An 18,745-nucleotide genomic window follows, 5' to 3' on the forward strand; every position below is an offset into this window, starting at 1 on the left:
TATGCAGAGAAACTTTGATTGTGCTCCGAGGCCTTCAAACCGAACCGCCCCTTACTTTGGGCAACTCCGTACAGACCAGCTAATTGGACATTTTAAATAGCATAACCTAGAAAGATAATGCGCCTATATCTGTCCACTTAAATCTGCCTGAAGAATACAATCACAGAACAACGGGCATACAAAATAACTCAACGCTGACTTTGGCGAAGCGACAACACATCCAAGGTATGACTTGTTGCTTAGGAATATGATACAAAGAGGTCATGTCACCAGATGACACATAAACAACTTTAAGAGTTACATATATTCAAGTTTCCTGTATCGAATCTATATGGTGTCTTTGTTTTGCCTTCTTCTTGGCAAGCTTTGGGCCTGCCAGCCATTCCCCTCTTAATTATAGTTTGATGGGCAATGTAAGGGGGGGAGGACACAAGTGTCAAATTCAAAGAATGATGACCGAACAAGTCTGCGCCTATTAAAGCAACCAGCAAGCACTGTTTGGGCAATTCAAGAAACTACATCTGGAAAACAAGAGTGTATCTTTACTTTACTTACAAAAATATCCGCTTCCGGTTGGCCTGGAGTGCATGGCAATTACATCAATTCCCCACGATATGCTGATCTAACAGCTTCAGGGTTGCCTTCAACTGCACTGACGTTCACAGGGAAAGCCTACACCGTTACTTTGTATACGGTGCCTGTAATGCGTTTAATGAAACAGAAAAGGTACAGTGATGTGGCTTGGGAAATCAAGTGGGACTACGTAAACTAGAACGTATTGTTATTGTTGTTTTACACAAGAAAGGGGAAGCACACCCCATTATTTTTAGATGACAGGATCAAAACTCCACAGTTTCACACTAGTTTCTGCTCAAACACAGTATCCTGTTATCGTCCACCCACACACAGGACCACTGCACTGCTTGATAAGGCTGTTTGTGGGCGTGGCTTTGTGTCACACTGGCGGCTTTGCTCTTGCTCGTCAATCAAGCAAACTATGGAAAAGAGAGCCCAGAGGCCAAAATAAAGACCTGGAAATCACATGAAACTGTCAACTCGCCATGTAATCATCTGTCCTGTCCAATTTTGCGTTTGAAAGCAAGGTAAAAGAAGTGTGTTTCCGCAAACAAGTTTCACAACAAAGCACGGGATAATGATGTGTTGTTTCTACATACGACAGCAAGCCAGCCCCTTGGTGTTTTTAAAATCACAAGGCACACTTTCAGCTAGCAGTGTGAACTGAGCTCAACAACACACACACAACCAACACAAACATGTTCTTCAATATATAGCTTCTTTCGGGTATGGTATAAATGTGGGCTTTCAATAAGCAGGAATGCTATAAGCCCAGCAAATCTTCCCTAACCAAATCAATATAGGGCCTACACAGAAAGACTTGTCCAAAAAAACGTTAGCCTCAAGAATAACTACCAGTCGACTTAGAGGCTGTTAATGCTGCTAAAGTACCACTGTCCCTCGCTCTAACATGGGTCACTGTGCAAACAGAAAGCAACACGAGAACTCAGACTGACCCACAACATGTCTAGTCTGTAAACTATTTAATCTGCTAACAATATGAGATTATGAAACACACTGTCTGCAGTTTAGTGACTACTGGCAGGTCCCTACGATGTTGAAACTACCAGCAGTCAGTTGACTAGGCATCATGTCCTGTTGACTTTTGTAATTTTTAGTAGCTTCAATTATAATGGCATTCCAGCACAGTTGTTTTAAATCTTTGATATTCAGATATAACATGTATGTGCAGATAAGCAAACCGGAGAGGAATATTACAGGAGGGTGCGGCAAAACCATGAAACGCGTCCCTCCGAGGGCCTTTTCCAAACTGGGTCAAGTACAAGCATACACAGTGGATCCCACATAATATTAAGTTCAGCTTGGTTTGAGTATCGCCTTCACACGGAGGTGACTCATATGGTTTTCATGACACTGAGCCGACAACTGGTTCCAGCCGTTGATAGAGCCGAGTGCTGCGGTGAAAATCCAGAACGCTCCCAGCACAATCGGATGTCTGAGACGGATTTGTGATACATGTGAACGGTGGTGCCAAAAATAGCTCCAATGACTGACAACATGGTGGGCTCAGGGAAGGTCACAAGTAGAACATGATGTGAGCAGATCACTGGCTTGCATAAGCAGCAAATTATTCCCAAAGTAGGACGGTTATCACAGGGTTTGTGGGCGTAGAAATCGCACATAATATTAAATATACGTTATTTATCAATTTTAATTGAAGTATGTTGAAGAGTGAAATCATATATTTGTTTGTTCTTTATGCCAAATGACATGGTCCCCCTGAATTCATAACAATAACACATACTAACTCACATTTCTTAGAAAATCAGATGTCAATCGGATCTGAATATTGCGGGTTTGTTCTTTACAAACCTGTGTATGGCTGGAAATATGCATTTATTTTGTGTCATATAATTTCAATGAACATGTTAATACGGATAAAGATATATATTGGTATCAGCAGAGAGGACCTAGAAAATGTGTTGAGTGAAGTAAAAAGGGCCTTGTTCACAAACACAACAGTTTACAGTAAACTACTATGTAATATTGGAACGGATTCTAGGGCGTTCACGTATTAGAGACAAAAGCTTTAGAGACTAATGGCCGCATTCCACGTGCAGCGGTAAGCACGGTTGAAGCGGCCGTGCCAAACCCCGGCGCGTTTTTGTTGCGTTTCCATTAGGGGTAGTTCCGGATAACGGGTACTGTTTCACAGTTTTTCTGGCTCTCCAAAATCCAGGTTCTTTCCGGGCCAACAACCGGGCTGAATATGCTAAACTAGTGAGAGAATCGCTGGCAAGGGGGCTAAAACTACAACAAAATGAACATATTTTACCGTGATTTAAGAGTAATACACGTTTCAAAATGATGCCGAAGTAACAACATACTGATACCGGTTAGTAAAAACCATGAATTAATGCTTTGACAAGTCTGCAGACAGACGGCAGGCGAAAAACCTTTTAAAATGGAGATTGGCTAAGCTAACGTTGTATATGCTCCGACCGTCCACACTCACAACAACGGCATACAGACATAAATAAACCAGTGACTGTATTCGCCATGACACAGACAGTCAGTGGTTTTTACTTGTTTAACTTTTGTCTAGTTTCTGAACAGATATGAGGAGCTGTGAGCTCTGAGTGCTAACAGCTAACGGCTGATGTTTGGTTTTGTGTTTCGCATTGAAGATGACGTCACGGCTCCGCCTACACTGCGTTACTATAGTTACTGCCCCAGTTCCTTAACTGTAATGGAAACGCAGCATTTAGTGAGCCTGGCCTACCAAGGCCTAACTATACCGTGCTAAGCCATGCGAGGCCCTGCAGTGGAAATGCGCAATAAGTGAATTGTGAGTTCTGTGATTGCATTTTCCATATTTTATATGATACATGTGTTTATGTTTCAAGGGTCCAAACGATGAGGGTGAATAGATATATTGGAATGATGCTGCACAAACAGCTCAAGTCAGACTAATGATAAAAGGTTACGCAAATACAAATCTACTTTTTCTTTCAGAGTTTAGGAAAACAACTGGACCGTGCCCATAAAATATTTGTAAAATGTGGAAGAAGACCCCTCATATTTATGTTTGCTATCTCTCATAGGGCATGGATCAACTGATTCTTTGTTGACACCCAAGGTTTGCAATTGTACACTTTAAACTCACAAGTTACCAAGACTCCAAAATAAAAGGACCTGTGGGGAAACAATTTAACACCTGGCTCTCTCTGACAGGTCCGGGAACTGATAATGTGACCCTAGACCCCCGCTTCAAATAGCTTCAATGTTGCTGGGCCCAAACAAGCATGTTATAAAAATACATATTGTGAAATAACCTGTGATCTTAAATGCTGAGAGAAAAAAGTAAATTCACTTTACTTCTGATTTATATTACAAAAACTATTGAGTGTTTTGGTGGGTGTGACCTATTGAAGTTCATTTGAGGTGATGAGCAGAGCCACACAGGAGCAGAACTGTAGGCCAAGCCTCCATATGGAGCCATTTACTGTACATGGTGTTAATAAACAATCTATGAACAGATATTCTGACAATGAGCGGCATCTAATAGAACTGGTTTCAGAGTGAAATACAGAGAGGATGAATGTGCTGCCACACCTCATCTCACTGCCAGAGTTCTGGGTATATAACGCCAACACAAGGGAACCAAGGCTATCTATATCGGTGTCTGATCTCAAAGTCAGACCAGCTGCTCCAGGACGCATCAGTGTGACATAAATTGAATTTTTGTGTAATCCTTTAAAGAATGCATCTGTATGAAGGCATTCATTTTGTTGTTTTAAAATAGAAGTAATAATTTATACAACTTCACAATCCCTTTAATATTGAGTGACACAGCAGGGCCACATGCCATGACACATCACAGCAGAGTGCACAAATCGTCCAGCAGTTGCTTTTTTACTAATCTGGGGGGAGCGGGTGGCATTAGGGGCCAAATGTCACTGGAAAGAAAGAGACATGTGGAAATAATAATGTGCGGATCAGAATGTCAAACCGTGCACTGCTCTGTCATAAGGGCTCATTAATAAGACAAGATGAAAAGAAAGAAAGATCTTGATAATAAAGATTAAAAACCAACCGACGAGAAATACTAAATCTTAAACCCACAAAGGGTTCAAAATTCTTCCTCCTGTGTTCAGGCTTTCTTAGAAATGAATCATGATGAGGTTACAAAAAGGCCTTAGTCAGACTTTCTTTGGATCTTCACATAGACTTGAGATATTCCGGGGCACAGGAAATCAAAAAGTGTAATAGATGTTTTTATCTGATGCGTTTTAGTCAGATAGTTTTGCCTGAAAAGAAATGGAAACTGTAGCATGATGACTTTTGAAAGTCCTTACTTCCAATTCAATTGTTGTATAAATGATAGGGTGGATGTGATGCTTTATGACAATTCTTTGACGTTAGCTGTCTACCTGAAGCTTTCAACGTCTGGTCAATCACACTGGTATTCTTTATGTTATTACTGTCTGTAATAGTGTCAAAAATATATTGATATGCATTAACGTAAACTCATGCAGGTTGGGTATAGTTGTATGCCTTACACAATAATCAAAAGATCATCATCTTCAAAACACAATGTCCTCTACTCTGAGGCGGTGTTTACACGAGAACGAAACGGGTTGTATCAGCTAATTTTTTCTCGCGTATAGCCCGTCCGTTCACACGAGGCCGTAACGGAACCGCGGAAACGGACCCCGCAAATGATAACGGGTCCCAAGGTGGATAGATCTGCAAACGGAACGCTCTGGGGGGGCCAAACGGCTCAGTGTGTACGTCCTATACGATAATTTCCTGATAACGATGAAGCCATAGCCCCGCCTCTCCCCACCTCTGCTGCTCACTGCTGTAGCATGGTCAGTAGCTACTGCTAGTGCTACTGCTACTGACCATGCTACATATGTTAGTGCAAAAATCCACAGCTCCTCTACCACTACCATCAGCAACAAGTGGACATGGAGAACTACATGAACTACATGTTGCTAAATCTACCGCGGGGCATAAACAGAAGGGCAACCATGGCAACCATGCTCGGGGGTCTTCTTCGCTGCTTTTGGTGTATTTTGTGGCAGAAGTACAGCGCCATTTACAGGCCCGGCATATGTACTACAGCGTTTCCAGTGGTCTCGTGTGAACGAACACGTTAAATGAGCCGAATGCGTGTGAACGGAAGACTTTTTTTAATAACGAATTCGGTCCGTTTGCGCTCCCGTGTAAATCGGGTCTGAGTTTAGCAGTATGTCATCTGTCAAGCCCTGGTGTTTTAGTCAGAGAAAGAGCAGATGTATCACCAGTGACCCCTTTAACGCCTCCTCACGCCTGTCTTTAGCGTGTCAACAGCATGTATGAGGCAAAGTCTCTAAGCGGCTTTCACACCAGCGCTTTTCCCTTTCTAGCTCCGAGCTAGAGCTTTTCTGTTTCAGCTCCGGTTTCCCTTTTCTGCTCCCGCTTTGTTCACACTACTCAGAGCCGGGATGGTGCTGCCGCTGCTGCGTCATGACGTCACCGTTTACATCGCTGATTTGCTCCCCAACGGCGCTCACAACAACAACAACAACAACGGGGGACTGCGTCGGGTCGATAAAAGTGTTGCTTTTAAAGCAAAGTCAGATTAAATTAAATAACGACTTCTCCAACCTTATACTTTTCAACCTGTGCAGCCCATGTATGGATTCTAGGCATGCACGATATTGAAAAAAACTGACATTGAGATATTCCTTCCCCCCTGCGATATATATTGCGTTTTTTTTAACTATATTTAACCGGATGAAGGATTTTAGTCACGGACGTCTGGATCTTAACTGGTTGACTCATCATAGCTTAAGTCATGATCTAACATGTCATGATAATGCAGGTTGCTTACCCTCAAATAAGGGGGTTCATCTGTGAATGAAGAAGAGTGGTGTCTAGAAGGGATCCAAGAGATTAAACGTATTACATTAAACTATAGGAAGCTTCATTATCACATTAGGGAATTAACATACGTGACCAAATAGGTAATTTGACTTTTTATTCCACAATTAAAACCTTTTTTGTGCAAATAGCAGCAAAGTATTGGACATCTTTTAAACAACATTATAAAAATAAAATTAAGAACAGCTATACACCAGCTCCTTTATGCCGTTTTGAACCTTTCTCATATGGTGTAACACCGGCAAAGGCATCTGAAATAGTTGTTTGCTGTGCATCCAGACTCAGAGCCTGCATGTCACTCCACTCAAGTACCCCTGACATGAGAGCCGCGCAAGTTTTCCTTTTGTAGCAAGCAGCAAAATAATTGTAACATGACGTGTTTGAGTTAATTTACCGACTTAATATCGCTCTAAAAAAAAAATTAAAAAAAATCGCACATCCCCCGTCCGGTTATCGCCATGACACGGTATATTGTTCAGCCCTAATGGATTCCATCCGATAGCTGCTATAATAGAAAACAAAACGTCTGCCTGCTCTCCACAATGATCAATAACAGCGAACAGATGGTCAAAGTAAGGTACANCTTTTCTTTTGGTTTAACTTTTTGGCCTTACATCCGGTTGCGTCTTATAAGCCTATAAGCCATGTTCGGGATTTTTATTATATATAAAAACGTTGGTTAGTTTCATTTCGGAAGTTACACCATATGTTATCCTTTTGACCTAGAGTTTTATGGTAAACAAGTAATATTATATAACCGAAAAACAACGACGTGTAAAGTACAAAGTTATACATTAAACACAAGGTATCTGAATAGTGCTCACGTGTAACTTCCCTCTTTCCCGACGCGTCGAACGGACCGGAGCCGAGACCGTCGTTCTTGAGCCCTTCGGACTTTCACAACCTGGACTCGTTAGTTGTACCAGCCTCTGTTTACCTGTTCCGTCGAGATGTAATTTTACACTGTATAGCGTCATTGCTTCGACCTCACCTCCATATTAGAAGAAACTTTGAGTTTATCGGAAAGGAAGAGCTGTATCTACATGGTTATTAGGACAGTGTGAAACAATAGAGAACTCGTCCTGGAATGGTGACACCGGAGTGACACAAACTCCGACAGTTTTATAGCCCCTCCGATGACTTCGGATGCTTGGTCGAGGGACCATCTCGAGTTGGCTCGTTGTTGGTCAACTTTCTGCGAGAAACGTGAGAGACGCTCACGTACATGCGTACCCATTGACCTCTTCCGAGTTCATTAAACAAACTGAACGAGAATATAATTTAGATAACCAATGAAACTTGGGAAAGGGTGACTCGACTCAAGACACGATCAAAAGGACACCTCTTTGATTGTTCTTTCCAATCTCGCACACAATTACGAATTATACTTTGGATCTTTCGGTTACAATATCGTTTTTACAGGAAGAGGTTGAATATGAAGAGGTCTCAGTGCACCGAGTTGTCTATACGGCAGACACCCTAAACTTCATACGGTTATTGAGGTCAACCAAACATTAAATTTACAGGCTAGACAGTGTGAGCCATTGCCGTGGAAACACATCACAGATAATAAAGGGAGAGAAAATAATTAACAAGAAGACCAAAGATATATGTTACAAACGGTATATGATGAACTATCCGTGTACATTATATTACACATTCCGCTAATATAAACTTTACTTCAAGAACTTTATAAGTGCGAGCTGTTACTGCAAAACTCGAAATCGAGTATAGATTTCAGGAAAAAGAACTTCGACTAAGTCCTAAAACAAATAGAATGATGATAAATCGAGAAACAAAATAGGCACTCAATCACCACGTCTGACGACAGGACTTTTAGTCGGGCCAGAATCTGAGAATAATAGATAAAAGAAGATACCAAGTGAGGTAAGACGATAGTAAGCGAAGATCGATAGTTGTAAGTATGACTAACACAACGGTGAAACTTCAATCCGTCGTTGTTTCATCCTTAATTAACGTGTAATCGTCTTCCGGGAAATGGTGTTAAAGTATGGAGATTATATATTTCCGTTTGTCTTACCGTGTCGCATCTGACAAATATGGGCGATAGAGTGTACACTTTACGTCGAATCTTTGATTAGTCTATTGTCCTAGTGTCAGTGCTCCTTCGTCACCTTAATCAACTGTAAAGACTGTGTACAAAGTCCCAGACAGACGTTCCTGGTGTCCGTCGCTAACGTTGAACTATATGTCGCAATACTATAAGTGCAAACAAAGAGTATTGGTGAAGACCTCGAGAGAGTGGTCTCAGGGTTCATATAGTTGATCAAGTTCTCTTTATTAGTTGTGTAACGGATACTGTTCTGTTTGGTTTCGTTTGTCGTGAATGTCGAGGACTGGGAACGATTCTCGTTCATGGTCTATTGTACCTGACTGGTCTACAGGGATCACGGACGTTTTGTGGAGCACACCAGGTGTGTATATTGTGATGACTATTATACACAGTTCTACCTGGCGGTCGGGAGTGGTAGGTGTGACGTGGAGATGTTGTGGACCTGGGTCTCCTTGTGTGATACACTCTTCGACAAGTTAACGTAATATGTCAGTCGGAAGTTATGGTAACACGTGTGAGGTTCTGACCTGGTAAGTTCGAGTCGTCTGAGCGCCTGAGTCTTGCTCGCGGGAGACACTGACCTAGTGACTTGAAGGACTTGCCAGTTCTTGGGGTCCGCTACACCCACCTTTTGTTGAAGTGTAGGTAGGTGGGACTAGGATGTTGTGGCCTTCTGGAGTTCTGTACGTCACGATGTGGGAGAGGGAGATGAGTGAAAGTGAGTCTTGACGGTCACCGGTATGTGTCGAGGTTCTCTTCCTTTTTCTCTATGTATTTGACTTTGTCTCCTATGCTTTCCAGACCCGACCTCTCATTTTGGGTAAAGGTTGATTTGTCTATCCTTGTAAATGTAAAAACCATGCAAATTTACCTTTTACGCAGGCCGTATAGGTTATCATTTTGAGTCGGTGGTCTACATTTAGTTGGACGTCGGCTCGTAGCGCAGAATTAATAAGTTAGTTTAACCAAACTGAGTGTACTCTCCAATAACAAACGAGTGTGGTTGTACTATCTTTTGTCTAATTACTTGAAGTTATTTCACAGTGTGCATACGGACCAACTAAACGTACTGCTGCAAGTGTATAATTAATGTACACACCAAATGTCAAGATCATTTAAATTAAAATGACGTCTTGTTGTGACAACCTTGACCTAAAAAAGGAGATATAGAGGGGTTGAGTCACAAAGTTATCCAACTACCTTAGTGAACGTCCCGAACGTCAATGTAGTAGCACGGTAGTCTCCACAAGGACAGAGGGTCAGCGTTCGTACATGTTTACCCCGACTGCGTTCTTCTGGCCTAGACCTGTCGCCCGACCTCATCTCTCTGACCTGTGAAGTCGTACTTGACTTAAGGTGTCCCCTGGTCCCCCAGTTCCTTTTTTATAGTTCGATTATAGACTTAGGTCGCATTCAAACCAGCCTTGTATAGTCCGGTTGAATCGAACCCTGGTGTGTTTACCCGCTTGGTGCTGTTCATTTGGGTCGTTGTGAACACAGTCAAAGATCTCTGAAGTGCACTTAACAACCGGACTCTGGTCCGCTTAAACGAGGTGTTCTCGGAGCGCTTGCTAGTGAACTCTGGAGCGGATCATCGCTGGTGTGAACGCAGTCCGCGCCAAAACATAGGAAGCGTAGTATTTACGAGTTGCAAGAACCCGGATGTCTTCAAAAATCTTTAGCGAAAGAGTGAAGCAGAATGAAGTGTTGAACAGTGTCTTGTAAATTAAAAATGCTCCGTCAAATATACATAAAAGTCAGAGCCACCTGTCGTCGGTGAAACTTCCCTCCTTACTGCAGAACGTCTCTCATATGGGTTATGTTTGTTATCGCATGTTGTCTGATTGTATAATCATATGCGCCGTTGTTAAAGTCTGTTGATATGATCTCCAGATTAACAGCAGCATGACAAATAACCTGCCGATGCTCCATGGTGGAGGCTACGGTAGAAATGGCCAGGATTTACCTTTTCATCCCCCTTATTGTCTGACCACTTGTTGAACAGCATTTCCGTGCACATGACTTGTGTTTAAAGTGTATAGTCCGTTTGAATTTTGCCTTTGTGAATGCAAACCGAACCTTCTGAAAAATGAATGTTCCCCCCCGCGCAAATATCCGAATATTCGCTGCTGATTACTACCGAATATCCGGAGCCCGAAAAATAGTATTCGGGACAGGCCTACTACTTTGATATAAAATGATCAATGGTTCGGCCCTAAATGAGTGAAGAGAAAAGGGACTGAGAATAAACTAAAGTGTATTTAATGCAGAGGCTGTTCCAACTACAGCACAGCTGTCCTAATTTCTCTTCCCCTGAGCCCGCTGCACTCACACCGTGACCTTCGGCTAAGTTTTGTACAGAAAAGTGTTTAAATAAAAATATCTTTTATTAAAGGTCGGGGTCCTGATCGCCCTGAAGGGGTTCTTTTGCTATAATGACTTATTTTGTTCTTTTGTGCTCATTACACAGTTACTCACCAAATGAATCAATAAATTGACACAACATATTGCTTTAAACATGATTTTATTATTTCAAAAATGATCATATTGCTTCCTCTAAAATGAACTGCTAAGGGGGTTAAAATGAAGGCAGCACTGGTCGAGGTTTTCTGTAACTGTCCAAGTCTGTTTACATTTTCTCTGTTAATTCCCTACACAGTCAAAGGTGTTTAAATCCAAGCTGCAACTGTGTACGTTGTCTAAAATGTCCCATCTGGAACCATTAGCCTGTTTTTAATTCAATTTCAGATCCCACTACTCCCAATGTCCAAGTGACCCAGATGTCTCTGCTGTGTGAAACCGCCCCGGACCCGCTGATCCTGGACCTGCAGGGTGAGTCCCTCTCCAGGCTGCTTTAGTTTATTCGTATTTAATGGGAAAAATATATAAATTACCTGTTGAATTAAATGTTTGGATAGGTAAGATCTTGTACGTGGTAGGCTAAGGTTGGGGACATCTCTAAGCGGTTGACCGCGACAGAGCCGGCCAGCTAGCCAATCAGAGCAGACTGTGCTCAGGTTTCAGACAGAGGGTGGAAAAAGGTGCTGCAGCATGAAAAAAATAAAGAGCTTTTTGAACATTAAAGGATGGAAACATGTCAAAGTAGAGACACTAAATACTAATATGAAAATGAGCATAAACTCTCCTTTGAAGGCACCACTCAATAATAAAAGTTCTGTTTTGGTCAATGGAGTCTGGTGGCTTTGAAGAGAGCATAGACAGTGGCTTCAGTTCTTTGTCGAAAAGGGCTATCCGACATGTTGAAACAGTGAATATATTACTAATACAATTATTTATTTTTAACATTGCCTCCATCCATAGTAGTGGTTAGCTTAGCTTTAGCGGCAGAACTCCTTTCAGTTTCTCCAATATGCCATTACTGTACGTAATACACTGACTGTGGACATCATACAACCTCAACTCTAAAAATCTATACCTGGAAACAGGAGGGAACTTATTAAACACATGGGTCAGATCATTACGGTGGCCCTGAAGTGCAAGTCAAAACAACATTTCACAAAACACTACAGCATTTCATAAAACACGACATTTCAAAAAACACTACAGCATTTCATAAAACGCAACAATATTTCAAAAAACACTACAGCATTTCACAAAACGCTACAGCATTTCACAAAACACTACAGCATTTCAGTATGTTGTTACTTCAGCATAATTGTGAAACGTGTATTACAATTAATTCACGGTAAAATATGTTCATTTTGTTGTAGTCTACCATAGTATTTACATGGAAATAAGCCCCGAATATTCGCATCGCTCTAATCGCTCGAGTTTCACTGCGGCTGTCAGCTGTGTTTACTCCTGTCATTCAAACAAGACGCGCTGGAGAGGGGGCGGGGCGTATCTCCATGTAAATCGGAATCGGATCGATCAGGCTAAACTAACCTGTAGCTGCTCCGTCCACACTCACAACAACGTCATACAGACATAAATAAACCAGCGACTGTATTCGCCATGACACAGACAGTCTTTGGTTTGTTCATGTTTAACTTTTGTTCAGTTTCTGAACAGATATGAGGAGCTGTGAGCTCTGTGTGCTAACAGCTAACGGCTGATGTTTTGGGACATGTTGCGCTGTCGGGTACTGACCAATCATGAAGTGTCATTTCTTGAGTGGCAGCAAAAACAACCAATCACAGCAGTGCTTCTCTGGCTGGCTCTGTCCAATCACAAACAAGAAGTGTTCTCCCTAAAGGAATACCCTGTGTTTTGTGAAATGCTGTAGCGTTTTGTGAAATGCTGAAGCGTTTGGGGAAATGCTGTAGCCTTTTGTGAAATGCTGTAGCGTTTTGTGAAATGCTGTAGCGTTTTCTGAAATGCTGTAGCGTTTTCTGAAATGCTGTAGTGTTTTAGTGTTTTGTGAAATGCGGTTGTGTTTTCTGAAATGCTGTAGTGTTTTAGTGTTTTGTGAAATGCGGTTGTGTTTTCTGAAATGCTGTAGTGTTTTAGTGTTTTGTGAAATGCGGTTGGGTTTTCTGAAATGCTGTAGTGTTTTAGTGTTTTGTGAAATGCGGTTGTGTTTTCTGAAATGCTGTAGTGTTTTCTGAAATGTTTTAGTGTTTTCTGAAATGCGGTAGTGTTTTGTGAAATGTTGTTTTGACTTGCACTTCAGGGCCACCGTAGATCATCTTTATTACAAATTAAGCATCTCTTGTTGACCCAATAATAATTCATACTTGAAACTGATTTTGGCAAACATCCACATCCTCTCTTTTCTTGACAACACATTGACCCCTGTAGTGATTCTGCCTATTTTGATTTCCCCCCGACATTGCTGTACTTCCAGATCCGTGAGGTTTGAATCTGTGCATGCTGTAGATGAATATGGATTCTCTGACAGAGGTAGACGAGGTACATAGATTGGATCTTCTTTTTTCTGTTTGGCTGATGACTGTAGAAATGTACTTTTCGATATTCCCAGTGGCTCAGCAGTTCAGACGTGCCCCAGCTGACCTAGATTACAATCCGTCCGGAACATTCTGTCCTACCTTTCCCTGCATCACTCCGGATCCTCCCAGCTTCTCAGCTAGAAATGTTTAATGCCAATCATATCATTAGAATTCAAAGAATTCAGCATTTGTTGATTATGGGTTAGCCTACGTCAAAGTAATGCTGATTTTCAGCTATTTAAATCGGACCATTTCCATGTCCAAAATGAAGTATTCCATATCAAGATAAACTCTTGGTAAGGTATAAGACAATAATATTTCTACCATAATAGAATGTTAAATACACAGTTAGAAAGAATATCCAACAGGAAACATAACAAAATGAAACCACAATGCTTTGCTAAAAGGCTTTTCACTTCACCTTTTTTTTTTTTACTTTGGTCCATAAATAGTTTACTTTACAAATAAGCGATGTCAAAGCTGTTTTCAAATAAATAACGACATTTATTACTGGACAGATAGCTGTTTGTGGTTCGATTCATTTTATCGCAAGTATAAACTTGCATCAAACGTATTGAAATGAAGCAACGAGGGCTTTCTACAGAGCCGTCCAACACACCGCTGCTCCTCTCAGTCATCATTGAGCTGCGGAGAGACACAAACATGACCATCTCATATGAGCTGAAACAAACAGACTGGTCCAATTGCAGTAAAGAACAACAGTAGAGACACAAAATACAAATGTGAACCTGAAAATGAGCAGAATATATCCTCTTTGATGACTGCAGATTGTTTTTGGTTTCTTCTTAGTTTTGTTTAAGTTATAATTTAAAATGTTCAGTGGATGGTTGTAGTATATTTCTATAGTGTATAGGTTTAACATAGAGAACATACATATGTTCTGTTCACTGCCCTTTTAAATAGATTGGAGGAAAGATACTACTTAGACACTGTCAACAAAAAGTGAACAAGCTCTACGTGAGAATACATTTTCTGGATGCTGTCTAGGATGAGTCATACAGACTCAGTGAGTCGGATCGCTACCAGTAAAAGGGGGCTTCTTATGGCCTTGATTTGGCCCACCTATCACTACGGTCAGCAGCTTCAGCAGCACATGGAGGCACTTAACATACTTTAATACTCTTGCATCAGAAACCCCTTTTTCTTCTCAAACTACTAACTTTTTGAACCACCAGGACAGGAGTCACTTCCTACTTACTGTCTCTTGGGATGTCATTATGGATGTCCATCATTATCTATGTAGCTACATCACAAATGAATGTGCATAATATGCTTGGAAATCATATAAAAGATGACACTCCCCTAAGAGTGGTGCAGGAATCAGTCGGGAAATTAACGAGCAAAATACCACTTCTGTATCCGTTACGCCAGAAATAAGCTTAGGGGATCAAATAAGTCAGTAATTACCCCACTGAGGACATTTCTGAAGCAGAGGTTGCTAACAAGTGACTGAATGAGAGTACTCAATATCATCATGCGGAACATTAGCTGCCTTTAGCTTAGCGGTGGTGACGTGAAGATGTGACTTTGATGTAGTTTGTAATACCCTAATGTTAGCTTTTTACTTCTGCCAATTGCATTATTACTTCATGGTGTTAGTATGTGGAGATTCTCCTGCTGAACAAAATGTGTAAGTATCATAAACGTGTTATCAACCATTTTATTTTCTGCAATTTGCAAAACTCAATGGAAAATCACTGCACCACTCTATAACTACAGAAGATTCAATCAATGTAACGCAGTTTTTGTTTTCTGTGCACCAATGGTTACAGTGTGAACCAGAACTGCTAATTGCCATATTGGAAAACATATAAATATGTGTAGCTTAACAGGGCCAAGTTGTAGCACATTTTTTGGCATATTTTAACATGAAGAAACCTATTGATGCCTGTGCTTTTTCCCTTGTTTGTAACAGGAGACCTGGAAGCCTTCAAGAAGCAGTGCTTTGTTCTGAAGGAGGGCGTTGAATACAAAATAAAGATCAGCTTTAAGGTGAGAGCTGTGCTAGATGCAGGAAATATGCTCATAGGGTATCTCCCTATGAAAGGGATTCTTTGTCAGTGAAGAAAAAATAATGGTGAAACAGTCCACTTTTCAGCCAAATGCTGGCTAATGAATCCTGCTGTGGTGCTCGGGTCAAACCGTTTGACTACTTTCAGCAACCATAAATACTGTGTTTAACATTTGATTGCCTCAAGGCCTTATGATATCCTCCGCGGTCAACATTTGAATACATAACATTGCTGATCACTTTCATTGAATTTTGAGTGGTTTAGTAGACACCTTTGATGTTCCCGGTCAAAGATGACTTTCATAGAAAATGAGTGAGTAAGCAGTAAAAACAGACCAGTCACATTTGACCGGAATCACCAAACTAAGGGGGGGGGGAAACGAACACAACAGAAGGGTTGGACGTAAACAACTGCACACTTTGAAAACAGAAATATATCTAAAAGGTTAGAGATGTCCCTGCATTTCCCCATACTTTGACCTTTTATCTTTCTGATTCAAACATACCTTGCTGCAAGTATTTTTTTTATATTCTAACCCTCGATATGACCCTGTAACAATGTGTGTCTCTCCTCAGGTGAACAAGGAGATAGTTTCGGGTCTGAAGTACGTGCAGCAGACGTACAGGAAAGGAATTAAGAGTGAGTGAAGAATTTCTGATGACTGTCGGTTCAAAAACACCAATTTCTCTCATGTCAATCCCAATATGCCTTCTACACAGAAACAACTGAAACGTTGACTTTAAGTGTATTATGTCAACAGATTTTACATAACTGTATTAGGTATAATAATTATGTTCAACCTATTTTTTACTTTAACTTAATATTATTGCTTTCACCTAATACAGTTATTTGAAATCTGTTATCTTAATTAAAGTCAACGTTTCAGTTTTTTCAGTGTGGGTAACTTAAAGATATTGGTACGTATGTATAGTTTACTTTGAGTGTAATTCAGTTAAACAGTATTCGAGTCAAGTGATTGACACTATCTGATCTCATGGGGTTCAGATACCCTGCTTCCCAAACTTTGATTTTCTAACCAATTATTCTTCTCTTAATTTATCTTACCAAACTCCCACAATGTTTATTAATATCTTCCTTTCTTTATGAATTAATCACGCAGCTGTCAATCGTGTCAGTAATTAATGCTCAAGCAGCAACAGCAGCATGGTTATATCCTTCATGTTAAATACACATGAATCGTAGATATAGAGTCTCTTATATCCCGGTCCGTACTCACTGTCAGATCCACATAGATCTATGTATTTCCCTCTCTGACACTAATGGCGCATTTCCACTACAGCGCGGTTTAAGCGTGCCATGCCCGGTCCGTTTTTGGTTGCGTTTCCACTAGGCCAGTGGTTCTCAAACTTTTTCTGTCAGGCCCCCCCTTTGGAGAAAAAGAAAAGTCGGGCCCCCCCAACACAAATAGTCAGGCTCAGTGGTGGCGCCAGAGATTTCTTTTGGGGGTGCTGTGGGGTAGCTTGACGTTTTATAGAGGGTGCTCAAACATTTAGGGTTTCCAATTAATGTACCGGTCGCTACAGTGGAATTTTCTACTCTGCAACAATCCCCACGCAAATACACAACGTACCCGCGACTGTTACAATGAAGGCTCGATAATCAGCTCACGGCATATAGGAGTAAGCAGGGGTAAAGTGCTGTTTTTATAGGTGGTGTGTGGACCTCACATAGGGGGTCCGGGGGCAAGCTCCCCCGGGAAGGTTTATTTTTAAATATTGAAGTTAAAAGCATCAATCTGGTGCACTTTGAGAGCAACATGAAGAGATCTATGCATCTCTCAACACCCATATGAAACAGAACTGTAAACAGATTCACTTTTTCTTTATGGATATTTTAGAAATCACCCTTTTAAACTTTATTCTTTTTTTACTGTCATAATATTTCAAACCTGTTTTTCATTTATTCCCTTATTTTTTTATAACTATAATGATCATATAAACATGTGCCTCGGAATTAATTGTTTACATTAATGGTGACCAAAACATTTGAGACCCACTGAGAGTCCTTTAGCTCACTGAGCCTCTCAATCTGACAGGAGAGGACTCTCCTCCACTTTGTTGTTGAAAAAACTCCTTATGTCCGTTAGCGTAGCTCGCTAGCACCAGAAGCTAACAACAACGATCGCCGGTACCGGTGCGCTCTCTCTCGCTCGCGCACACAAAATGGCTCATTCCACACACACACAGAGACCCAGACGCAATAGTACTGTATCATATTATTTTCGAATCAATAATTTATCTTTTTTATAGCCATTTTTCCTCCTGGTCTCTCGCACCCCCCCCCTGGCATGCTCTGGCAAGTTCTGGCGCCTCCCACTTTGAGAACCACTGCACTAGGTGTAGTTCCGGCTAGCGGGTACTTTTACACAGTTTTTCTGGCTCTCCAAAATCGAGGTTCTTTCCGGGCCAACAACCGGGCTGAGTATGCTAAACTAGTGAGAGAATCGCTGGCAACTACAACAAAATGAACATATTTGACTGTGATTTAATTGTAATACACGTTTCAAAATGATGCTGAAGTAACAACATACTGATACCGGTTAGTAAAAACCATGAATTAATGCTTTGACAAGTCTGCAGACAGACGGCAGGCGGAAACCTTTTAAAATGCGTGTTTTCTGAATGGAGATCGGCTAAGCTAACGCAGTGTATGCTCCGACCGTCCAGACATAAATAAATCAGCGACTGTCATGTGGACTGTCTGTGTCCTCATGACACAGAGTCTGTGGTTTGTACTTTTGTCTAGTTTCTGAACAGATATGAGGAGCTGTGAGCTCTGAGGGCTAACGGCTAACGGCTGATGTTGGTTTTGTGTTTCGCATTGAAGATTACGTCACGGCTCCGCCTACCCTGCATTACTATAGTTACTACCCCAGTTCCTAAACTGTAATGAAACGCAGCATAAAGTCAACCTGGCCTACCAAGGCCTAACTATACCATACTAAGCCGTGCAAGGCCCTCCAGTGGAAATGCGCCATAACATCCACTCTTGTGTGTTTCCAGTTGATAAGTCTGACTACATGGTGGGCAGCTACGGCCCCCGCTCCACTGAACACGAATACTCCACCACGATGGAGGAGGCCCCCAAAGGCCTGCTGGCCCGCGGAAACTACGTCATCAAATCCAAGTTCACCGACGACGACCAGCACGACCACCTGTCCTGGGAGTGGAACCTGAACGTCAAGAAAGACTGGAAAGACTAAAGGAGGCCTTCGTGTTCTTCCTGGGGGGGGGGGGGGG

At 41.5% G+C, this 18,745-nt stretch overlaps 1 protein-coding gene across 1 annotated transcript in view; it reads left to right on the top strand.

The window, feature by feature from the left end:
- Positions 1-18,745, top strand: part of LOC104956280 (rho GDP-dissociation inhibitor 1-like) — a 22,850-nt gene extending 4,105 nt beyond the window's left edge. Inside the window, exons 3-6 of the mRNA XM_010783755.1 lie at positions 11,291-11,374; positions 15,389-15,465; positions 16,061-16,124; positions 18,509-18,745. Of these exons, the coding sequence (XP_010782057.1) occupies positions 11,291-11,374; positions 15,389-15,465; positions 16,061-16,124; positions 18,509-18,708 (425 nt within the window). The 3' untranslated portion in view covers positions 18,709-18,745. The remainder of the gene's footprint in view (positions 1-11,290; positions 11,375-15,388; positions 15,466-16,060; positions 16,125-18,508) is intronic.

Source organism: Notothenia coriiceps, unplaced genomic scaffold, assembly GCF_000735185.1.
Source record: "Notothenia coriiceps isolate Sejong01 unplaced genomic scaffold, NC01 NC01_scaffold00000665, whole genome shotgun sequence".
NCBI classification, from domain to species: domain Eukaryota; kingdom Metazoa; phylum Chordata; class Actinopteri; order Perciformes; family Nototheniidae; genus Notothenia; species Notothenia coriiceps.